The sequence below is a fragment of the Monodelphis domestica genome, chromosome 1 (assembly GCF_027887165.1).
Source record: "Monodelphis domestica isolate mMonDom1 chromosome 1, mMonDom1.pri, whole genome shotgun sequence".
Lineage (NCBI taxonomy): Eukaryota > Metazoa > Chordata > Mammalia > Didelphimorphia > Didelphidae > Monodelphis > Monodelphis domestica.
Genome location: NC_077227.1, coordinates 305,620,600 through 305,646,620, shown reverse-complemented (window position 1 = coordinate 305,646,620; position 26,021 = coordinate 305,620,600). Strand labels below are relative to the sequence as shown.

Sequence of the window (26,021 nt, the reverse complement as noted above, 5' to 3'; positions counted from 1 at the left end):
TAAGTAAAAGGCTATGTACTTTGATCACCCTTTCATGTTTGGAAGCTGTCCTTGGATTTCTACTGATACACTTCAAAATCATGGCATTGGCCCAGCTTGTTGGCAAAACTTTTAATGAAAAGGAAAATACCTATTTTTGCCATTATTTCTGGAAAAAAGTTAGATGTTTATGATGAATTTCCTTTTTGGATTTTCTTTTGGTGAAAGTCAGTTGTATCTGTGTTCTTTGGAAAATGTTTAGCCTTTTTTCTTTGTCCAGAACTATTCCAAATACAGGTTACAACATGTACAATGTCATTATTTACTATTTACTTTTCAAAAATTCTAAGTAGAAAAGTGCCTTCTATTATTTCTAAAATTAGCTTTATTGAGGCCTACAAATTGGATAGCACTTCGTAGTGAAAATGTTTACAAAAATATTTTAGATTACTTCTAGCGACTTTGTTTAAACTAAGTATAAAGCATATTGTAAAAATTTGAGCAAATTGTTAAAAATAGACCACATTCATCCTAACCCATTTTGTGCTATCTTTTTTATGAAGTATGAGATTCTCAGCTTGAAGCTTCTTTGCAATGATATTTGGAATGGTTTCTGGATTGGTTACTTAATAAGTGTTGTTTTAAGCAAATGGGTCTTTGGGCTTAATATTATTTAAAGACATAAATGTTGTTATATATGAAAGGATTTTTTGCTTTTTTCTAAAGTGCTGAAACAGAGAAATGAATTTCTTTTAGCCTTTTTTATTTTTGTTGGGTAACACACGCAAACAAAACTTACCCGTACTTCATTTTTCTCAAAGTTGAGTTTGAGTGTTTTATGGATTTTCCCTGATAGCTACAAAAGGTACTATGCAACACAGTATATTTTACCTCTTAGTAATAAGTTATCTTGGACTCTTGTTTCTATCCCTTCCTTCCTCTGCCCACCCTTAAGCCCTTAAATAATGCCAGTAAAAGCATACATTATTATATCATGCAACATTTGGGGAGAATATTTTACTTAATATTTCTAGTTAACTAAGACATTTTATGTTGTCCCACTTGATTGGTATATACTTTTGACTAATGTGAATGAATGAATGAATGAATGAATGAATGAATGAATGAATGAATAGTTTGTGAATGTCATATGAGTTATGTAATCTTTTAAATACCTAAAAATGCCCAAGTATAATAACCCTTACAAAACCCAAGAATAGTCCAGTGTTCAGTTCTGCTTAATATATAGTTTTATTCCTTTGAAGCATTAATGCTTCTACATTGCAGATTTTCAATGGAGACTTGATCAAAATCCAGTTGGTGATGTCAGGTAACAGCTTTTACTTTATGTGGATCACCAGTGATATATAAATATCATCTAGCACTAATTACCAGTCACTTTCAGTGCTTGATAATCTGCAGCTTTTTTTGGTAGTGATTTTGCAGTTTAAACAACTGTTAAAAAGACTTCAGAGTTCAATCTTAGCTCTAAAAATGTTTTCCTTTTTATTATTTATTATTAAACTTCCATATGTTTAGAGAAATACATATCTAAATTGCACTTTAATTTCTGTGTACCTTTTGATTTTGTTTTCTTACTTTTTGATTATATGCTTTCACTGAAGTGCCTTTGTAGCACTTTGTAGTTAGTGTCTCAAAGAGATTGAAATTAATGCATATGGGCAAATTTCTTTCTGGTAACAGGTTTTCTTTCTGTTGAGTGCTGTTTGACTTTTGTTTTCCCTAATGGAATAGTTTCCTATTTATTTTTCCAACTTTAGGACTTGTGATTCCTTTGTTGTCACTGTGACCTATATTCATCTAAATTTGATGAATGCTAAGAACTGGGCTTCTGACTGATGGCACTGAGAACTCTTTTTTTGAGTAACATATGGCCCTTTCTTTACAGTTTTTAAGCCTATCTAGTACATGTGCAATATAGGCACAAGTGAAATTAAAGTAGAATTATATCACAGACATAGGCATGATGTACACAGCAGCATTAAAATCTACTTTATTATTGAAGAAAACAGTAACATTTGACTAATGATTCTGTTTCAAGTGATAGAATTAAAATTTTTTTTCTAACCATTTTGTTCATGTGCTTTCTCTAGTCCACAAAAAAAAGTTAAGACTAAAGTAACCTGCTTGCCGGTTACTTCTTTAAGGTGTGGGCTTTACCGAGAAAGTTTATTACCACTAATTAACTTTTGAAGTAGAATGTTGTTGTTGTTTTTTATCTAATGCTTGAGCAGGACCAAGAAATATTGTCTGAAAATGTCAAATATTTCCTTTCCTTTGTTTCCTCTTAGACATTTCTAACTTTATAATTTTATTCCTAGTGATTTAAGTGAAATCTGGGCTGAAAAGCTGGGATATACATATCAAGACCTCAATTTTGTGTACAGTATATGTCTACAACCACCTGCATTCGTTAAAACAGTGACCAGTCTAAGATATTACATACAAATACAAAATTTCATATCAGTATTCATTTGAATGATTGTGTTTTCAAAAATATTTCATAACTGAAACTGCTAATTATCTCCAGAACTGTACACAGCTTTTGAATGATGGAATTCCTTCATGGAGCTAAAAATCACTTTAAACAACCAGTTTTAAGTGCTAGCTTCTTCCTACAGGGAGATGTCGTACCTCATAGTTCAATATGTATACTGAATTACTCAAATTTTACTGACATAGTTGTAATTTATTATGCAGCTAAATTATTCAAAAAGAACAGGCTATGTCTTTGTAAGTAATGTGCTTGATTTACTCTACTTTTAATAAGAGGCTGTGAGGCCTGGCACAAAATACTGCAAATTTATTTTGTGAAACTTGAACTATACAAAATACATTTAGTATCTTATGCCATCGTGTCTGAAAAAAAGAATTTATTCATTTTAAACAGTGATGTTAGCCCACTTACTACCATGAATAAATAAAATTACATTTTTAGTCTCAAAACCCAAGACACTTAAATACTTAAGAATGTGGTCCAGACTGGTCTAGTTATGCAAAAATGTGAATAGGTTTTTAAATTCCTTAATTTCAGTTGTTTTGAATCTATTAAAATCACCAAAACATTTTGATGTTTGTTTTTTAAGTTATATTTGCTTAGGCAAAACTAAACAAATGGTTTTGTGGAAAGTAGACATATCATAGACTCAGAGTTGGAAAAGATCAGAAAGATCATCTAGTCTAAGAATCCACTTCAGGCATTCCATTTACCTTTCAAATGGCTCTAATTCCTGGGAAGTCCCAATTGACCTTTCTGCGACTTCTGTTCATTGTTTAGTTACTCTGCCTTCTGACTTCAAACAGAATAAATCTGATCCCTCTTCCATGTATCTTTCAGAAAAGCCCTTCAAAAGTAATCTATGTCCTTAGCTTAGAATTTAGACTTTATTGGAATAACATCTAAGGGACTCTGATATGCTATATATTCATAGGAGGATCATCTCAAGAGAATCTAGTGATATAGATCATTGAAAGTAAAGTTCTAATAAATCTCTAGCTTGGCTGTGATTTTTCCTTTTTGTTTTTGTACTCCATTTTTTTCTAATATGCTTTCTTCACTGAGGATAAGCACTGATGAGCAGGGCAAGGCTATTAATTTCACATGTTTTCAAGTCAACTATATGAATCAATTTTGCTTTTTTCATAAAATTCTGAATAGCTTTTATGGCTTACTAAAAATGTGAGCACTATTACTCTTTCACTAAAAAAAATTTGGTTGATTAAAAAAAAAATACTCTTAAAATGTGTATCTAGAAAAGCACACGCTATTATGCCACTGATGGATATGAGAAACAAAGCAAATACAGTAGCAGATGATGAAAATAAATGATCTTCCATTATTTCGAAAATATCTATTATCTAAATAACACCATTACCTGAGGTCTTCGATGTTAAAAAATGATTAGAAGGAAGCACATAAAAAATTTACAATTCTATTATTAAAACTAGTCAGCTGAATAGTAATTTTAGGCTTTTATTTTATCCTAAAAATAAAATCGGAAAACAGCAAATACTAAAAAGTGCATATTATCACTGAGAAAATCCCCATCGAGTTTTATGAATGCAACAAACGCAATGATTTTTCCATAAAATGTTAATTAGAAGGGTAAATGAAACAATGTAAGTTTTCATGAATGAAAAGCTGTGAGATTTCAAAATTGGGGGAAATTGAGGTTGCCACAGTGTGTGGTATCTATATTAGACAAATATGGATGCTCAGATTTCAGTGGAAATCAAATTAAATAAAAGGAGCTATATTACATTCATTTCACAAATAAAACAGCTCCTTATTTTGAATTTTATTTCCCCTCCATAAGAACTATATTCAATAAGTTTTATACATCAAATTAAAATATGTGACGTTTTATAATGTCATAATCTGATAGTTGCCAGTATTATTATTATTAGTGTTCCCCAAAATCTCTGTATTCAGTGAAGTCAGCCTGCAATGAAACCCATGTCAGTATAAGTTTTGATAATAACTAAAGAAATTAGTTATGTAATAATTTTTGTGCACTACAGAATATTCACTTAGACAATCTTGTTTCTTTTGAATAAGAAGTACAGATAGTAAACATATACTCTATACTTTGACTACAAAGAAATAAATCCCAACTTTAGAAAAATACAGGAAAAATTTCAAGTTAAAAATAGATTCCTTTGGTTAAAAGTCATCTTCATAACATCATGCTCCACCAATCCAATTTAATTTAATTTAATTTAATCTAATAATATGCCAAACTTGTGACTAAAATATTTCTCCAATATTTGGGGGGAGGCAGGGGTGTGGGTTTTGTAGCAATAAAATACTTTGATTTTCCAAAAGAATATCCTAATAGCAATAAACTTCTTTGCTGACGTTCTAAAAATGATTTTTGCTATCATTACTTAAACCTATGATACATGTAATTTTCTTCAGATACGGTATATCCAAACTTTTTATAAAAACCAACATTTTGTGGGAGACACTCAAGAGTAATTTTGTAGCAGTTCAGCTTTTTACTTAGCAGAGTAAGAGTTGACAATAACCTGAAAAAAGAATAAACCAATAAATTAAAAATAGTCATTTTGAACAACTTTCGGGAGATCATGACTTTTTGATGGCAGCCCTTTGTTAGCATGCAGTTTTAAGATAAATTTCTGTGCTTTCATAGGAGTTTTCTAAAAATCAAAATTTTAAATGTCATTAAAGTTTATATGTGAAATAACTAAATCTCCACCTTTATATTAATTTTAAGATTTTTAGATGTCACTCTTTACATATGCATAAAACTGCAAAACTATTTATGGAAATAAGATGTTAGTGTTTGTAAAATTGCTGCAAATAGTTTACATTTGTCAGAAAACAAAACAAAAATCCTATCAGGGGAAAGAATAAAAACAATCCTTTTTTAAGACCATATTTTAGACTTCATAGATTCTAGGAAGGGACATTTTCATGGCCCTAGAACTACTCAAACAATTCTGAAGTATTCTCCTTAAACCAGAGTAGAAAAAATATAATTAGATGGAACCTGAAACAAGTAAAATTCTAAGTGATATTTAAAAAAAATTTAGAGTTGATTAACTTCTATTTTTCATGGTCAAGGGCAGCTATAGGAGCCATAATGAATAGAGTATCATGCCTGGAGTCAGGATCCTGAATTCAAATCTAGCCTCAGACACTTACTAGCTGTGTGAATGTGAGCAAGTCAATTTGCTTCAGTTTCCTCATGTAAAATGAGCTGGAGAAGGAATGGTAAACCATTCTGTTATCTTTGCCAAGAAAAACTCCAAATGGGTCAAGGACTGAAATGAACAAGAAACCTGTATGGTCATTTATTTCATACCTGAGTAAAAACTTGTTATTTCTAACCATCCTGGGATTAGTACTTTTGATATGTTGGGTCTAATGCCCCGTTTTTATATTCATCTTTTGTACTCCTGAAAATCTGTTACACAAGGTTTATTGGGAAGGGCAGAAATTAATGTTTTTATTTATTTTTCAAACCCTTACCTTCCGTCTTAGACTCAATACTGTGTATTGGTTCCAAGGCAGAAGAGTGGTAAGGGCTAGGCAATGGGGGTTAAGTGACTTGTCCAGGGTCACACAGCTATGAAGTGTCTGAGGCCAAATTTGAACCTAGGATCTCTGTTCAAGATCTTGCTGGCTCTCAATCCACTGAGCTACCCTTAGCTTGCCCCCCAAATGAATATAATTTTAAAAGGCATTAATACAAGTTTTAAATTTTGTTTTTAAAATAATCTTAAATTGGTCAGTAAAATTCTTGTGTGACCACATCATTTTCTTCAGGCAACAGTTTCATTTCCTCCTTCATTTTTTCTTTATGTCTTATTGAGAGGTTCTATCCCTCCCAATTCTTTAAATCTTGAACAAGGCACCAAAAAAGCACTCCTATAATTTTAAATAGATTTGACTACTTAGGATATATATATGCACACATATGCATTATAAACATGCTTATAAATCCATGATGGTATTAAGACTGTGATAAATTGGTGAAGTTGATGCCATAAGAAATAATCATATTCCTCCCTATCTTATGAGGTACTAAAATGAATAGACCATTAGTGAATTTCCATATATAGTATTTCTCATATATTTAAATCTTTTAAAAGTTGAGCCAATGTGTTACAGATTTAAAGCTAAAAGAGACCCAATCTTGTCATTTATTTCACAAATGTAGAAATTGAGGCTTAAAAAGCTTAACTGAACTAGCAAAGTCATACAAGTAGCAGAACCAAGTTTTGAATCTAAATCCTGTGACTTCAAACCTACAATGTTTTCCATTGTACCTCAGTGACAAATGGCTGGTCTTTGGAAAATTGTTTGCTAGGGAAGACTGCATGATAGCATGGATTCCCTAGGTCCTTTCCAGGATTCCAAAATCATGAAGTGACATTCCAGTGTTCTCTTAAGTCCTAGCTAATAATTATTGCCAGTGTAAAGTTCATATCTTAAACATTTCCACCAAAAAGTATTGCTTGCTTTTAACTTGAATGTTTGAATGCTAATTGAAGAATACTTTTTATTTTAAATGTGAACATAAAAGCTATACTAATATAAGAACTTTTAGATAAGAATTTATTATATGTTAAGAATCTATATTTCTGCAGGAAAATACTTACAGTTTTCCCAGTTGCTTTCCTCTGCATTCATCACTTACAACCACATCTTCTACTCTGCCTCTCTGTGAAAATATTAATCCTTATATTTAGTTGAAAAGGGTTCCTTTTATCTAAAAATGAGTCATTATTGGCATCATTTTGAGTAGATGAAGAGAAACGTGTATCATTTATAAATGTATGGCATCATTACCAGAATACAGTTTCGTCTAATATTCCTGAAGGCAATATAGTATTTTAGGAAAAGTACTAGAATTGGAATCAGAGGACCTAGGTTCAAATTCCAGCTCTACTTATGACCTGTGTGACCTTAACTTTTCTAGACCTAAGTGACCTCTTTATAACTATTAAAGGTGCCTTGTTTAGCAGCAATTCACCTTTTTTTAAAAAAAGCAATAATTTAACTCACAATTTTGCCTTACAGAAACTCGTCCTTACTAGAATTCACACAGAAATCGACAGCCATGTGCTGTCATCTTAAGTCTATCTTGTTTCCACTTCTGCCACTGACTTCAGGTGCAAGTAAAGTTAAGTCCAGAGACTCTTCTGAAAACCATTCATCAATGCTTTGAAATTAGTAGGGCTTTTTGGAAGAAAATGGCTGCCTTTAAAGGTAGCAACAAGTATAGCTCCTTCCTAAGTATTCTAGATCTTTTGTTCTAAGATCTCATGCATACGACTGATCTTTTTCTTTACCTGATTCTGAGTTTTTTTCTATCACCAATTACTTCTTACTGACTTCTCTCCATGTTTGTTTTTCTTTGTATTAATTAGTATACCCTAAGACCAGCTTCCATTATTAAGTATGATTTTGTTATAGTTAGGAACCAAAAAATTTTCCGGGGTGTTCCCGGATTTTTATTTTATAATGAGTCAATGAAAAAAGATACATTTCATAGAAATTAATAATAGCTGACATTTATATAGCACTTAAAATTGACAAAGTACTTTTCTCACAAAAACCCTGTGGACAGATGACTATTATGTATTATTCTGTATTATTCTAATTTTAAAGTTAAGGAGGACCAAGTAGGTTAAGTGAATTACTTAGAATCACAGGACTAGTAGTAACTATCACAACTAAATTTGGAAACCAGGTTTCTCAACTTTTAAGTCCACTGCTTTTCTACAGCTGTTTTTAATGCTAATATTGTTTAAATGCATCTATCCCATTTTTGTCAAGGAAAGTTACTTTCAGGTTGTAACAGGAGGAGCCTACCTTTGCACATGAATGAATGAATTTATGTTCTATTATCAGAGTAGCTGTAGCAACAATCTGCCCTATAGTGACGTCTTCTACAACTGTAACATAATAGTCCCCTGATTTCTTCATGTGTTCAAATGATTCTGCAGGAATAGGAAAAGACAGCATTATATGGTAGATGAATAACTTGAGTAGATCATAGAACCACTAGTTCTGCCTAATAAGTATAGACTACCACCTAGATTCAAATTTAAATTAAAGAGGAAAAAATAATATATTATGAAAAATGACCTAGAGCTTGAGTACTCCCCAGTCTCAAATGGAGATAACATTAAAAAAAATTTTTTTTAACACACCTATTGTGTTTTTAATAAGGCAAATGATTTTATGATTTTTTTGTGTGTGTGTGTGCAAGTTTTAGTGTGTAGGTCCCCAGAGAAAAAAACATTCAGGAAGCCCATGCTATGTCATCTTTATACAGCATGAGAAATTTCCCAACTCAGAGGAAGAGTTGCATCAATCCACAGAAATATGTATAATCTTGTTATAGTCTAACTTTGGTAATAAGCCACATGCAATAAATACTTGAATAATTTTTCTATTTATATCTTCTCAGTTTTGCCAAGTGTAGACCTGGAATGGGGCAGAACAAATCCACAAAAAGAAACCATCTCTATTCTCTTCAGATAACAAATAATAATTTGTGTACTCACTCATAAATTGTTCAGGGCTGACCACTCCAGTTTCTGTCAGCTGACCAAGTACCTTAAAAAATCCTAATTCAGAAAAATAAGTTTCATATGAAATAACATTAATTTTAAAAACAAAACAAAACTGATATTCTTGGATTTCGGAAAAAAAGTAAAACCTTGGGTCTATGTTTTTACATATAATCACTATTGCCCCCCCTCCCCCCAATAAATGCATTTAAATGTTGTGTTCTCTTAATTTTTAGTATTTAGGTGAAATACCATCTATTTTTAAGAAATGAAATACTGTACTCATGAATGACACCAATTGCATTTTTTAGCTATCCCAGAATTTATGGGAACTGTATCCATAAACAATAGAAACTACTTTTAAAACAAACATGCTTTTTCTCAAAGGACAAAATCTTGTTTTTCATTCTTATAGACCTCATCAAAAAAACATTCTTCAGATTTAAGATGGAAATATTTGCTTTAAAGTTCACAACATCTGTGTCACTCTAGAATTAAATCTTTCAACTTGCATATTAATTTGATATATAAAGATAATCTATAATCAGTTTCATTTTATGTAAGAGTTCTCTAGTATAGGTTATCTAAGAAAACTCTTATAGGAGAAATCTTATCTACTTAATAATTTCCTATGACATGAAAAGAGATACATGACTCTTCTGAATCAAAGTGCTCTTAGTAAGCTATTTCAAGGGATGACAGAAGAAACCAAGTTTTCCAGGAGAAAGGGAATTTGGACATTAGACGTGGATCTCTACAATTCCTCTTAAATTGTCTTCACTGTATATCTAATTAATTTAGTGTTGAACACAGCATTTCAACATGCATATTTAAATGCAGGTGCAAAAATATATCATAAATATATTAGCCATAAACAAAATATTAACATTTACAGCCGTCCTAATTGAAAAATAAAAGAGTCATGATTTTAAAATGTGAAATTAAATTAGTCAATACCTCTGTTTAGATCAGCAGTACAAAGAGGCCTCAAAACCAAACCATCTCCTGGGTGTGTAGGGGAAATAGCTGGAGAAAAGGTTGCAGTATTTTGGCTCCAGTCCACCTCTTTCAATAGACTTGGGTCAAACATAGGTGTTTCATCAGGACTCATGATTGCAGGGAAGACTGAAATTAAAATAATTTGTACAAAAAAATTTTTTTTGTCTCAGAAAAAAATTGATTTTTAAAGTTATTTCTGCTAAGCAAAGAAATTTCTTAAATAACAGAAAAAGATAATGAAGGTATGAAGGCAGTTTAAAAATTGGCCTCTCAATCCTATAACCCAGTGTTTCTATGTAGAAGCTTTAAAAATAATTTCACATTCACAGAGCACATTAGTTAGAACAAGCATTTATCTGACTTCCACAACAACCCTGTAACAAAGAGGTTAGGTCTTGGTCTTAAAACTACTTTTTGAATCCAAGAATTTAGGGGTTTGGGGGTTTTTTTGTTTGTTTTTTAAACCCTTACCTTCTGTCTTGGAGTCAATACTCTGTGTATTGGCTCTAAGGCAGAAGAGTGGTAAAGGCTAGGCAATGGGGGTCAAGTGACTTGCCCAGGGTCACACAGCTGGGAAGTGTCTGAGGCCACATTTGAACCTAGGCCCTCCAGTCTCTCAATCCACTGAGCCACCCAGCTGCCCCCAGAATTTAGGTTTTCTTGGTTCCAAGTTCAGCACTATCCACTATACTATAATTAGCTTTTGTTAATTTTGTGTGAAATGTTTGATAGGGTTTTAGTTAGATGGATTATCATCTTTATGAAAAAGCCAGGAGGTCTGTGTCACTGGATTCAAGTGTATGTTCTGGGGAACAAGATGTAAGAAGACATAAAGGTAGGAGGTCATGAAGGGCTTCAAATTTCAAACAGGATTTTTCATTTTTTACTAGAGATAGTAGAAGTCACTGAAGTTTACTGAGTGGAAAAGGTGACATGATCTTATCTTCATTTTAGGAAAAACAGTGTAGTGGCTGAATGGAGCAAGGACTGGAAGTGGGGAGAGAGAGAAGGCATGCTGACCCACCATTAACCTATTGCAATAGTCTGGGTTCATAAAGAGATGGGGTTGGGGGCAGCCAGGTGGTTGGCTCAATGGAATGAAAGAGATATAAGGGGTTTAAATCTGGCCTCAAATATTTTATAGCTGTGTGACCCTGGGCAAATTTCTTAACCCCACTCTATTTCCTTGGAAACAACACACAATACTGATTCTAAGAAGGTAAGGATTTTTAATAAAAGAAATTATAAAGAGATGGGGTCCTGGAACAGAATGGTACCAGTGCCAAAAGAGAAGGAAGACTATTCCAGTGGTGTTACAAAGGTGAATGTAACAGGCCTTAGCAACAGAATGAAGAGTCTAGGATGGGCGGTGGGGAGGATTTATGGGGAATAATAATTCTATTTTGAACATGCTGAGGTGAAATCCCATTTGTGATGTCTGCAAGGCAACTGGAGATGCAACACTGAAAGTCAACAGAGAGATGGGGTTAGGATGGGTAGATTTAAGAACTGTCACCATAGAGATGATCCATCAGATCAGGTGAAGTAGTATGGAAGACAGCCTATGACAGAACCATATGGGACACTGATGGTTCAAAGGAATGTTCTGGATGAGAATTCATCAAAAGAGAATGATAGGTAGGGAGAGAACCAGAAGAATCATGTTCCAAAAACCTAGGGAGAAGACAGACTCTAGAAAAGTCAAGGAGAATGAGAACTGAGAAGAAGCCATTAGAGTTGGCAACTAAGAGATCACTGCTTCACTGTGGGAGAGCAATTTCAATGGAATGATAAGATCAGATGCCAGATTCTAAGGGGTTAAGCAGAGAATAAGAGGAAAGACAGTAGATAGTCTTTTTAAGGAATGTGTCCACAAAGGGCAGAAGAGACAGAGGATGCTAGTTAATCGGGATAGAAGGCTCAAGTAAAGGTTTTTTCCAAGATAGAAGAAACATGGGAATGTTTATAGGAGTAAGAAATAAGCCAGTAGAGAGGGAGAGTGAAAATAAATGACAATGAAAATGAAAGCAATTTGTTGGAGGAGACTGAAATGGGTTAGATAGGTTATCCTTGGCAGGAGTAAGAGAAGAAAGTGGCAGAAGGCTGGAGATGAAAAAGTTTGGAAGAAACAATGAGGAGTGAGATGGTGAGCTAATAAGGCAGATATACTAGGACTTCCTGGCAACAGTGGAGGACCAGTTGAAGTAATGGAATGGAAATTTGTAGTAGACTCAGAGCATTTAACTAATTTTATATACTTTCATTTAGCCTTAAGAGTGAAGGTGGCAAATGGTGAGTGTAATCCAAGGCTGAGGCTTGGCAGGACTAAGGATTTGAGAATAAAAGAAAAAACTGAATTGTTTCACCAAGGGGTCAAGATGGGGAAATGAGAAAAGGCTGGCTTGTTTAGGGAGATGGTCTGGAAGATAACTGAGGAATCAATGGGTTGGGAATCATGATGTGCATGAAAAAAGATTTTGTAAGGGAAGACAGGAGAGGTTTAAAAAAAGCCTCTTATGGTGAGATAAAGGCATTTCAGACATTTTGAACATGAAGGTGTTACATTTGTGGGTGGAGAAGTAGGTAACAGGAAATAAGCTTGGGGAAATGAGTGATTATAGTGTTTGAGGGAGAATCAATATGTATATCCTTTGGTATACAAGGCAGGCGTTGGGAAGGAGAGAAAAACTTTGAACCAGGTATCAACTCATTGAGGACAAAAGAGGAATGGCCTGGGAATTTGCAGACAGCAGCTAATGGGATTTTGGTTTTGTATGGGTTTGATTTTATATTAATAGCTTGAATCTCAAAAGAGGAGAGGTTGCTGAGTGACAGAAGAAGGGGGAGAAGATGGAATTGGCAAGAAAAAACAAGGACTATTCCAACTGCTTGACCAGTGAAAGAAGGGTGACCATGGAAGCTGAGTTATGAGCCAAGTTTCAGTAATAACTTGTAAATGGGAAGAAGTTGGAGAGGGTAAGATGAAGAAAGATGAAGGGAAGTTTGTTGCTTATGGAACAGGCATTCCACAGAGCCCAGTGGAAGGGATGTATAGTATTTTGGCTGGAACTCTGGGATAGGAAAGTTGGGGGTGGGGGATGAGGAGTGGGGTTTGGATAGTATACTATAGAGGTCCAGAATCATTAGAATATGAAGGATACAATCAGATGTGATAATGTTTCATCACTGAGTGGAACCTCTTCCCAAAGGAGGCTAGAAGACTGGGTTAGAGGCAAGTGCAGTATGCAATAGGAGGAACAGTCAGATAGTCAGATGGGAAGTATTTCACTACTATTCTTTCCTCCAAAGAGTAGTAAGTAGGTAGGGAAAGGGTGCAACAAGAGATGGAAGCTAAACCTACAGAGCAAGATAAGTCACAATCCCCACCAATTCTCCTCTTTCTGTCAAGGGATAGACAACAGGAGATAGAATGCTTGAGGTTAAACAAGGTTTTTCATTACATTGGAGATTCCACATCCCTGCTAGGAAATAAAGCTGGCAGCATGAAATGGAAATTGCTTTGTGGGGCATATGGAAGACACCAGGCCCATCTTCATGCTGCTTTTCCTCAGGTGACATACCAGCCCCAAAGGAGATAGAAGACACAAAGTGTGTAGTCAGAACATTTGATAAGAACCTGAGGAGGCTATAAGTAGCATGAAGTGATAAATTCCCTTCACAAGGAGATATCCTTTGAGATAGCTATGTTGCCTTCCTTCCAAGGGGCATGTTGCACCCAGCAAGAGATGGAAGACACAAGTGATTCAATCTTCAACTATGGCTTTCTTTCTCATCTGAGGGCACTAGCTAAATTTATAGTGGACCTAGTTGGTATGGTTTCATGATTTCTTCTAGTTCTATTCAGCAGCATGTGAGTAGGAGCAAAGGAAAAAGATAGTGTTAGCAATCCAGAGTTTTAGCAAAACATAAAACATGACTGGTGATAGGGCAAGGAAACAAAAGATTCAAGAGCAAAAAGGGTCAAGAAAGAGAAGACATTGAAGCTAGGGTCAGGGTGATGGCCTGATAGTAAAGTCAATAAGCTTTTATTCAACACTCACTAAGGGTAAGACATTGTGCTAAGCACTAGGAATACAAAAAAAAAAAAGTCTTCAACAAGTTCACACCTAATGGAGGAGAGAGTGAGCAAACAAATATATACAAACAAGCTTATATACCAGATAAACAGAAAGAAAACAAAAATTAAAGAAGGAAGAGGGATTGGAAGTGAGATTTTTCTAGGACTTTAAAGACAGCTAGGAGGTAAAGATAATACAGGGCTTAGAATGCCAAGTAGAATTTAAGCAGAGTAGGTTTAAGCAGAATGAGGCATAAAGGAAGTTAAAAGATTATGATAATATAAAGGCAGTTCAAAGTTCTTGAACATGAAAACAGGAATACTTGTGGGAAAATGACAGAATTTTAAGTGGGGACAGCTAGGTGGCTGGCTAAGTGGACTTAACAAGACCTAGAGATAGGAGGCCCTGGGTTCAAATCAGGCCTCAGACACTTCCCAGCTATGTGACCCTGGGCAAGTCACAACTCCCACTGCCTAACCCTTACCACTCTTCTGCCTTGAAACCAATACACGGTATAAAATCTAAGATGGAATAGAAGGGTTTTTAAAAAAAATTTTTAAAGAGAATCTTGGGTTCTTATGACTATGTATATAGCTTAAGTACAGCAGGAATGATGACATAGGTACTGAATAATTAAGTGGGTTTTTCAATAGTGGGTCACTAAAGGGAAATCCCTAAGCATCTCAATATCTTCATCTTTTCTTCACTGTAATATCATGGGAAAAGGTGAGCTCTTCTTGAAAGAAAAATGTATATATTTCAACCCATTCCCATATTCAGTCAGTCTTGAATTAGTGACCAAACACCCTAAAGACTGTACATTAAATAACATTTTGATTGCAAACTCAAAGATCCTTCCACTATACCTTGCTCAAGCTAACTTCATTTCAAAAAACAATTTCCTTGTCTCCAATACCTTTTGTATATCCCTTCCCTGCCCGAATTTCTATTTCCTCACCACTCACTCATTTGTTAACACTTTATTAAAACAGCTATCCACAAGGTCACCAACCAAATGCAATGATCCTTTTTCCATTCTGTTGTTGTTCAGTCATTTCCAACTCTTTATGACCCCCATAGACCATAGCCTTCTATTCTCCATTTTCTCTTGGAATTCTTATTTTCATTGTTTCCATGACACTATCCATCCCAACATCTGCTTTCCCCTTCTCCTTTGGCCTCCAATCTTTCCCAACATCAGTCTTTTCCTGTCTTCTCATTATGTGACCAAAATATTTAAGCTTCAGTATTTGACCTTCCAGTGAATAGTCTTTAATTTCTTTAAGAATTGAGTGATTTGTTCTCCTTGTTGTCCAAGGGACTCTCAAGTCTTCTCTGTCACCACAATTTAAAAGGATCAATTCTGAGGCACTCAGTTTTCCTGATATATAGTCCACTCTTGGAGCCATACATTACTACTGGAAAAACTATAGCTTTGATTATATGGATCTTCTTCCAAATGGTTGCTAAATCTCTCCCATGTGGGTTTTGATACTCTGTCAACCACATTAAATTGTAAGTTCCTGGACAAATACGATTACTGTCATCCTAATCTTTATAATAATGACAATGATTTACACATATAGGCTTAATAATCATTTGCTGAAATGGTATCAAAAACAATGCTATCAAAATTACTTGATTTGGCAAAAATTTATCTAAACTAAAGTTCCCTCTCATGCAAAATGTTTAAAATTTTCCATCAAAAAATAATAACAGATTTTGTCTAGAAAAATCAAGTTATCTAAAGCTCTAATGATGAGTATTTCCAAATCAGGAAACCAAAATGTTTTTATGAGCTACTTTTTAAGAAAAATCTCTATGCCACAATTTTTTTATCTGTACAATAAAGGACTCAGAACATGAAATTATTTCTTAGCTCCAATTCTATATTTAAGGTTTCTCCTCACAGTAGTAAAATTTCAGTGATAAAATACATATCAATTTGATAAAAATTAAAAGAGCTAAGATGACGATGGAGTAGGAGAAGGTTTCTGAATCTCCTTCCAACCAGTCATTACAAAGTGTCTAAAAAGGACATTGTGGGAGATGGGGGTGGGGGTGGGGAGGAGAATACTATTATAAGAAGGAGACAAAGAGAGTAGTATACTTAAACCCTACTCTCAGTAGAATCAGTTCTGAAAGGGAAGAATAGCCAGATCTACTGGGGTACTGAATTCTATCTTACCCTACAGGGAAATAGAGAGGGAATAATGAAGAGGGGTAGTGATGCTGGGAGTATTAAAGGGAGGAAAAGGGGTTGGGGGGATATTAATGGACCTTAAAGAAAAATAAAGAGGGGAATAAGAAGGGAGGGGGTGGGAAAAAAAGTAAAATAAAGGTGGGGAAAAGGGGACTGTTTAAAAGCAAAATGCTAGTGTAGAAGGAAATAGTGAAAGAAGAAAGGGCAGATACTATTGCTGGGTTTGTACCCCAAAAAGATAATAGGGAAAAATATTTGTAGCTATACTCTTTGTGATAGCAAAAAAATTGGAAAATGAGGGGCTGTCTATCGATTGGGGAATGGCTGAACAAATTGTGGTATCTGATGGTGATGGAATACTACTTTGCTGAAAGGAATAAAGAACTGGAAGAATTCCATGTGAACTGTTAAGACCTCCAGGATTTGATGTAGAGCAAAAGAAGCAGAACCAGGAGAACATTGTACACAGAGACTGATACATTATGGCACAATCGAATGTAATCAACTTTCCTACTAGCAGCAATGCAATAATCCAGGACAATTTTCAGGGACTTATAAGAAAAAACATTATCCATATCCAGAGAAAGAACTGTGAGAATAGAAATTCAGTAGAAAAACATATGATCAATCACATGGTTTGATAGGGATATGATTAAGATTTTAATGTTAAAAGATCACTACTGCAAATATAAATAACATGGAAACAGGTTTTGAACAATGATACATGCAAAGACCCAGTGGAGCTGCATGTTAGCTCTGGGAGGGGGGGGGAGAAGAAGAGGCTGGGGGAGAGGGGGAAGGGGAATCATGAATCATGTAACAATGGGAAAATATATTTTAAAAAGGAGGAAATCAAAATGATGGGAAATACACAGGTGGTAATCTTAACACTGAATGTGAATTGGATGAACTGAAAACCTACATACACATGGTAAAGGTAAGAGGCTGGAGCAAAATTTATTGGGCATCAACTGAGAAAAAGAAGGCTGGAGTGGCGATCATGATAGCTGACAAAGCCAAAGTAAAAATAGATCTGATTAAAATAGATAAGGAAGGTAATTACATCCTGATAAAGGGCAGTATAGATAATGAAGAAAATTCAGTACTTAGCATGTATGCACCAAAAGGTATAGCATCCATATTTTTGAAGGAGAAACTATTAGAACTTAAGGAGGAAATAGATAGCAAAACAATACTAGTGGGAGACCTCAACGGTCCTTTATCAGATCTAGATAAATTAAAACCAAAAAATATGAAGTATGAGATGAGAATGAAATCTTAAAAAGTCAGTTAATAAATATAGGGATAAAAAGGAATGCACCTTTTTTTCAGCAGCACATATTACATTCACAAAGACTGACCGTGTACTGGGGCATAAAAACATGGCAAATGCAAAACAGAAGAAATAATAAATGTAACCTTTTCAGATCATAATGCAATAAAAATAATAATTAGTAAGGGTACATGGAAAGGCAAATACAAAATTATTTGGAAATTAAATAGCATGATTCTCCAAAATTGGTTGGTTAAAGAACAAAACATAGAAATAATTACTTTCATTGAAGAGAATGACAATGAGGACACATCATATCAAAATCTATGGGATGCAGCCAAAGCATTACTCAGGGGAAAATTAAAATCTCTGACTGCATATATTAACAAATCAGAGAGGGAAGAGGACAATGAATTGGGCATACAAATTAAAAAAACTAGAAAGAGAACAAATTAAAAACTCTTACGTAAAGACCAAATTGTGAATCCTAAAAATCAAAGGAGAAATTAATAAAATTGAAACTAAAAGAACTATTGAACTAATAATAAGACTAGGAGCTGGCATTTTGAAAAAAAAAAAAAAAGCAAATACGATAAAGTATTGGTTAATCTAATTCAGAAAGAAAAGAAGGGAACCAAATTAACACTCTCATTAATGAAAAAGGGTGATCTCACCTCCAGTGAATAGGAAATTAAGGTAATTATTAAGAACTATTTTACCCAATTATGGGGCGATAAATATGGCAAGTAAGTGCCTTCCAATAAGATCAGGAGTGAAGCAGGAATTCCTATTATCCCCACTACTATTTACTAGTGTACTAGAAATGCTAACAGTACCAATTAGAGAAGAAAAAGAAATTGAAGGGATTAAAGTAGGCAACGAGGAAACTAAACTATCACTCCTTGCAGATGACATGATGGTATACCTAGAGAATCCAAGAACATCAACTAAAAAATTAGTAGAAACAAATAAATAACTTTAGCAAAGTTGGAGGGTACAAATATGTTTCCAACAAAACTGAGCAGCAAGAATTAGAAAAAGAAAATCCATTTAAAATTATTCTAGACAAGATGAAATACCTGAGAATATACTTGCCAAGCTAAATTCAGGAATTATATGAACATAACTACAAAACACTTCCCACAAATAAAACTAGATCTAAAAAATTGGAAAAATATCAATTGCTCGTGAGTAGAACGAGCTAATATAATAAAAATGACAATCCTATACAATTAACTTATTCAGTGCTATACCTATCAAAATATCAAAACACTTTTTTATAGAATTAGAAAAAATCATTACAAAGTTCATATGGAAGAACAAAAGATCAAGACTATCAAGGGAAATAATGACAATACTATAAAGAAGTGATCATCAAAAACAACATGGTACTGTCTTAGAAATAGAAGGGTAGATCAAGGGAATAGACTTGAGGGTAAATGACAGTAGCAAGATGGTTTTAGGGGAAGAACCCAGATTTGACAAAAACTGTTGGGAGAATTGGAAAAGTTTGAGAGAAATTAGGCTTAGATCAACATCTTACACCCTATACTAAGATTAATTCAGAGTAGGTAAATGACTTAAATATAAATATAAACAAATTAGATGAACATAGAATAGTATATCTGTCAGATCTATGGGAACGGAAGGAATTTAAGACCAAGCAGGAAATAGAGAACACTATAAAATATAAAATGAATAATTTTGATTATATTAAAAAGTTTCTGTACAAACAAAACCAATGCAACCAAAATTATAAAGGAAAAGCAACAAATTGAGAAAAATAATCTTTAACAAAAACCTCTGACAAAGGTCTAATTTCTCACATTTATAAGGAGCTAAGTAAATTGTACAAAAAATCAAACCATTCCCCAATTGACAAATGGTCAAGGGACATGAATAGGCAGTTTTCAGCTAAAGAAATCAAAATTATTGATGAAAAAGTGTTCTAAATCTCTTATAATCAGAGAAATGCAAATCAAAATAACTCTGAGGTATCACCTCACACCTAGCAGATTGGTTAACATGACAGCAAAGGAAAGTAATGAATTCTATAGGGGATGTGACAAAGTTGGGACACTAATGTATTACTGGTGGAGTTGTGAATTAATCCAGCCATTCTGGAAGGCAATTTGAAATTATATGCAAAGGACTTTAAAAGAATGCATACCCTTTGATCCAACAATACAGAGGCTGGGTTTGCACTCCAAGGAGATAATAAGGAAAAATGCTTGTACAAAAATATTCATAGCCATGCTCTTTGTGGTGGCAAAAAATTGGAAAATGAGGGGATTCCCTTCAATTGGGGAATGGCTGAACAAATTGTGGTATATGTTGGTGATGGAATACTATTGTGATATAAGGATTATGATTTGGAAGCTTTCCATATGAACTAGGAGAACCTCAATGAATTCATGAAAAGTGAAACAAGCAGAACCAGAACAGAAGAGAACACTGTACACATAAAGTAATACATTGTGGAATAGACTTTGCTACTTGTAGCCATGCTGTTAACAAGCCAGGACACTTCTGAAGGACTTATGTAGAAGAATGCTATCCATGCTGAGAGAAAGAACTGTGGGAGTAGAAATGCAAAAGCAAAATGTATGAGATCACTTATGACATGTATATATGGTTATGTGATTTGGGGATTAGGCTTTAAAAAAATTTGCTGTGACAAAAATGAATATTATGGAAATAGATATCAAGTGACAACATTTGTACAACCCAGTGGAATTGCTTGTTGGCTCTGACAGTGGAAAGGGAAGAAAGGAGGGAAAGAAATGAAACATGGAAACATGGAAAAATATTCTAAAAACATAAACGAAATTTAAAAAATAAAATGAAATGTACTGTACACAAAGTTTGAAGGTTTGAATCTAAATTCAGCTAAACTCATTTCTAGTTTTCCCAGTAGTTTTTTTTTTTTTTTATCACAGAGAGTTCTTTCTTAAGTCACTTATATTTTTGGCTTAACTGAGTATTTTGAGTTCCATTGTTTCTGATTCCCCTCATCTAGTTTTTTTAATTAACATACCTTTCTATTTTTTAAACTTTGTCAGATGATTTTGATGATAGCTACTTTGTAATATAGAATTAGTTCTGGACTTCTTATTCCTCCTTCATTCCTCACTTTTCCTTGGACATTCTATGCCTTTTGCTTTTCTAAATTAATTTAATTATTTTATCAAGTTCTATAAAGTATCCTCTTAGTCATTTGATTGTGTAAATTTCTTGCATTGGACTTTATTATATTAGCATGGTCCAACTATGAGTACTGAACAATCCTCCAACTAAACTATTCTTTAATACCTTAAGGAACACTGAAATTGAAACCATACAAATCTTTTTGTGTGCTTTGATAGACTGATCTCCAAATATGTTAGAAAATTTTGTAGTTATTTGAAATGAGACTTCCCGTTCTGTTATTGCTTGTTGGAGTCTGTTATCACATAGAAATGCAGTTGATTTTCTGAGAATTTATTTTGTCTCCTGCAACTTTGATGAAGTCATTAAGTATCTCAAATAATATATTTGCTGATTCCATAGGATTTCCCAAATATACCATCATATGACCAGTAAATAGAGATGCTTTCATTTCATTACCTACCTTTATACCTTCATTTCTTTTTCATCTTGCTACTACTATTGCTAGCATTTCGAGAACTATTTCAAATGATAGTGGGATGAGTGAGCATCCTTACTCCACTCCTGTATTAACTGGAAAAGATTCTATTGTATCTCCCTTGCATATGATGCTTTTGGTTTTATATAGACTCTTTTTAAAATAAAAAAATTTAATAAAGATCCCTCTAGGGGGGGTGGAGTCAAGAGGGCAACTTAGAAATGGCAAAAATTGATTCCTCTGTGAATACCCTTCCACACCAATCCAAAAACAAAGTGCTTCAAGGGGGAAAGAAAACCAAATACAACAAGACAGAGCTGCAGGACCCTCATGCTCAAGTCAACTTAAAAGAGAAGGCTGAATTCTTGAATATAAGGAAAATAAAGAAAGTCCCGATGCCCCTCCCCCATTTACTGTGCAAAGACTCTAGCAGGAAGTGGGATCTCAGAGCGAGGGCTCCAACTGGGATAGAGTACCTTGCTACCACAACTATGAGAAGCTTAGGGTTCTGACCACAGCTAGGAAAGAAGCAGCTGGAAGAGAGAAGCAGAAATGGGCAGGCTGATCACAACCTTGAAGTACAACATTTTCATAGTAGGCCTCTTCTACTGGAAGTTTTAGCCTCAGAAAACATTCAGCTCTGCAAGTCAGCTCAACTGGCCTAATCCAGTATACCAGCATAGCAGAGGAAAGAAAAGTGTAAACTCACAGAGCCAGCAAACAACCAGAGAAGCAAGTGTACAAGGAACAAGTAACTGGGAAATGAACTTGAAGAACAAAATAAGTCATCTGGAAACAGAGGCACATGATGTAAAACAAGAAAATAGCTCCTTTGAAAGCCAGAATTGACCAGCTCAAAAATGACACCAAAAAAAAAAAAATTAAAAGACAAATAGAATGAATTAAAAAGAAAAATAGTTCAAAAGGAAGAAGATGGAAAAATGATGGACGAAATCCAGTCTTTAAAAATTAGAATTGAACAACTAGCTAATGACTTCATAAGGCATCAAGATTTTATAAAACAAAATCAAAAGAATGAAAAAATAGATGAAAATCTGAAACCTCTTATTTTAAAAAAAGAGAGACAAACCCAGAAAATAAATCCAGGAGAGACAATTTAAGAATTAATGGACTACCTGAAGACCATGACCAGAAAAAAAGCCTTGACATCTTACTACAGGAATTATCCAAGAGAACTGTCCTGATATCCTCCTTCATTAAATCCCTAAATGACAACTCCCAGGAATGTTATAGTCAAGTTCAAGAGCTCCCAGAACTAGGAGAAAATACTACAGGCAGCTAGAAACAATTTAGATATCAAGGAGCCCCAGTCAGGATCACATAGGACCTGGTAGCCTCCACACTGAAGGATCAAAAGGCTGGGAATATAATATTCCAGAAGACAAGGGAACTGCATCTACAACCAAAAATCAACTACCCAGCAAAATTGACTATACTCTTTTAGGGGAAAGTAGAGTCATTTAATAAAATAGAAGACTTCTAAGCATTCCTGAAGAAAAGACCAGGCTTGAACAGAAAGTTTGAGGCCCCAAAACAAAATCCAACAGAAGTATGAAAAGATAAACAAAAAAGAGGAAAAATTTAAGGGCTTTGATATGAAATGATTATTATATATATATATATATATATACATATATATATATATATATAAAACTCTAAAAAATTATCATTGTCACAGTAGTTAAAATGAGACAAAATATATCACATAAAGAAGAGCCAGGGGTGGGGTGGATACAATGGAAGGAAGGAAGAGGTTGGCCATAGGTAATACTGAAACCATACTCTCATTGGAATTGGCTCAGAGAGAGAAGAATAGCCAGACTTGTTGCAGTATAGAATTGTATCATACCGTACAAAAATGTAGAAGGTATAAAAATTAAAATTAATGTCAATAATAAAATGTTCTATTTCAGGGATTTATTAATGATCGTTAGAAATAAAAGAATAAAGAGGATACAAAATAAAGACCATGTGCCCATGGCTGATTAACCATTTCAAAATCTAACCATTTCAAAGTCCCCACTCACCACGCTGACAGGAAGCAAAAAAGAGGGTGGGACCCTCCTCATCCCCACTTAATATCCCCTGCCTACCAGAAGTATGTAATGACAGGAAGTCAGTGGGCTCCTGGGAAATGTAGTTCCTTTTTATGGTAACAGATTTTCAATTATATATTTGCCCCAGAGATCTGTGGAAGACTGATCTCTCCAATGGCTCTTGTAAACTTAACCAACTTTTAAATTACAATAATTTGGGGGGATAACAGGAAAAGAGAACAAAACCAATGATTGCTAGGCACATTGACAAAAAGCCAGTTAGAGGACAGTCCCCTTCGGCATAAGAGTAGACATACAAAACAATTGCATTCAACTCCACAAAGTTCAAATCACCACATCCCAAAGTTCACTCTGGATCTTCGGGTGCAGTGTATTTTCTGTTTAGGCATCTTTATGGTGCCTTCTCCAAATAGTTCATTTTCTGGATTTGGAAAGGTAGCATATTTCTTATCCTAAAATTACTCTCAAAAAGAATTTAAACTTTGCATTTTAGAATAATAATACAAAGTAATTGAAAAACACAGGGATGATTTAGGGATGCATGGCTGAGTTATGAGGTATATGAATCAATTGGCAAGAGAAAATTAAAAAAACATCAAAAAATCCAAAAAGAAAAAAGATAACATCTGAATGAAATATAGACTATTAAAATCTTATGTGTAAAAATTCTAAGTAAAAGAAAAATAAATTTGCAACATTTCCTTGAATCAGGGCCCAATTAAAATAATTTCTATCCCACAAGTCTGTAGGACAAAATGCAGTAATATGTCACTTACCCATTTGCAGCCAAGACTACAAGAAGTTGCCATACTATAAGAGAGGAAAAGGACTAGATTATAGGAGCAAATGGGAGCCAGGATGGAGCCAGAATAATCAATGTCATCTATTTTATATAAAATATGTGGTACAAGGAAGACCTGCATTTAACACATGTTAAAGAGCTGCAACCTTGAGTATCACACATGATTAAGTCCTTGTGTTTTTTTCGCAGAATGTCATTAATCCACGTTGGATTGGTTTGGTCTCTTTGACCTTGTGCTCTATTGGCACTATGCAAGTAGCTTTGAGCTTCTTTGGCACTGTGAAATGGCTCTTTTTGTATTCCCTTCTCCTGGAATCAGACAAAAATCATTAAGCAAAGTCCCATATTTTTTTTTAACAATCAATGGCATCATTTTTATAATCTAAAATGTTTTGGGTAGGCACTGACGGGCAATGTGTTTTAAAACCTATATTACTACAAAATCAAAAAGTTAAAAATCTTAAATCTGGTGACCTGTACTTCAAATACAAAAAGAGAGAAAAAATAAAACATTGAAATAGTATGTTGCACATGCAAACAAAAACAATCATGAAAAAGCTTAATCAGAAACATTTGTTACTTGCTAGCACACATGGGTTATAGACCTTCCTCCCCCACACGTACATAATCCGTAAGTGGGATAAACCTTCCTGGTGGCTAAAATCCTAAAGAATAAGTAGGGTGGAGTAAATCTCAATTTCACAAAGGGGAAAAAGAAATACAAGGGAGGGAGAAGCTGGATTGGGGCAACCAAAAAGTCCTATAATCAGAGGGAAGTAAGAACGGAGGGGGGGATAAGGGTAGCAATATAACGGGAGGAGAAAGGGGAAAAGATTGACTAAAATCAAAACACTGGAATACGGTTAGTATTAAAGAAGGTAGTTAAAATTGGAGGAGAATACACAGATGGTAATCATAACTGTGAATGTGAATGGGATGAATTCACAAATGCAAAACAGATAGCAGAGTGGATTAAACAAGAGAATCCTAATACTGTTTTAGCTCAAATATATGACTCCAAATATAGTGTGATCACAAGTATTTTGAAGGGTAACTCAGAAAGAGGAAACACCCATTTTACTTTCTCCTTTTAAACTACAATTTTCTCTTAACTCATGAATAATGGAGGTACTTTACATATGAAATATTTTCAAGATCTTGAAAACAAGTTAAAGAAGTTTTAATGCCAACATTTTTATTAAATATGTATTATTTTTATAGATACTTATGAGAAACTACCTTCAAATATTTAATCATATTTTCCTTCCTCTTCTATTTCCTCATCTCCTGAAGTGGAAACATCATTTGAGTCATTGCCATCAACCTCTTCTTCCCATATCTTCAATACCATCCATACTGTTTGATATGTAACATTTTAAAAATCCAAGCACAACTGACTAGGTGGAGATTTTGTCCCAAGTGGTTTTGATCCAGTTCCCTAATACAGTGATCAATGGTTTCTTTATTTTTCCAAATGGAGTAAATTCATGGTTTCCAGTAAATATCCACTCATTATAGTCTTTCCTCAAATGATCTTGGAATGCCTTATTAATTAAATCTACATCTACACTTTTAATTGCAACATCACTCCTCCCAGAATAACAACTACATAGGTCCATGTGCATTTTAACAATTCTCTTCTTCACATTTTCAGTCTGGTGACCCTTGAATGCATCAAGTATGAGAATTCCTCTCTGACGTAGTAACACACCTGGACACCTACCCCAGACCACGTTCAACCAATCTAACACAAGTTCTTCATTCACTCATTCCTTTTCCTGTACACAAAAGAAAGCTCCTGATGGTAACTTTTCCTTGGGTAATGTTTTATTACATAAGGAGTCAGTTTTCTCCCATCAGCTGTGACTGCAAGTATCAAGGTCATTCTAGTTTCCTCATTTCCAGGAGTTTGAA

The 26,021-nt window shown here is 34.2% G+C and overlaps 1 protein-coding gene across 8 annotated transcripts in view; it reads right to left on the bottom strand.

Annotated features, from left to right (window-relative positions):
* Positions 1 to 2,780: 2,780 nt before the first annotated feature.
* Positions 2,781 to 26,021, bottom strand: part of GNPNAT1 (glucosamine-phosphate N-acetyltransferase 1) — a 40,009-nt gene continuing 16,768 nt past the window's right edge. For 7 of the 8 annotated variants that reach the window (XM_056811092.1, XM_001369328.5, XM_007473345.3 and 4 more), the window contains 5 exons: positions 10,006 to 10,173; positions 9,043 to 9,105; positions 8,345 to 8,472; positions 7,129 to 7,190; positions 2,781 to 5,028 (listed from right to left, as the gene is read on the bottom strand). In XM_056811092.1, coding sequence (XP_056667070.1) covers positions 4,884 to 5,028; positions 7,129 to 7,190; positions 8,345 to 8,472; positions 9,043 to 9,105; positions 10,006 to 10,159 — 552 coding nt within the window. In that variant the 5' untranslated portion in view covers positions 10,160 to 10,173 and the 3' untranslated portion in view covers positions 2,781 to 4,883. Of the gene's footprint in view, positions 5,029 to 7,128; positions 7,191 to 8,344; positions 8,473 to 9,042; positions 9,106 to 10,005; positions 10,174 to 24,081; positions 24,111 to 26,021 lie in introns of those variants that run through there. The other variant, XM_056811091.1, reaches the window with a different exon arrangement.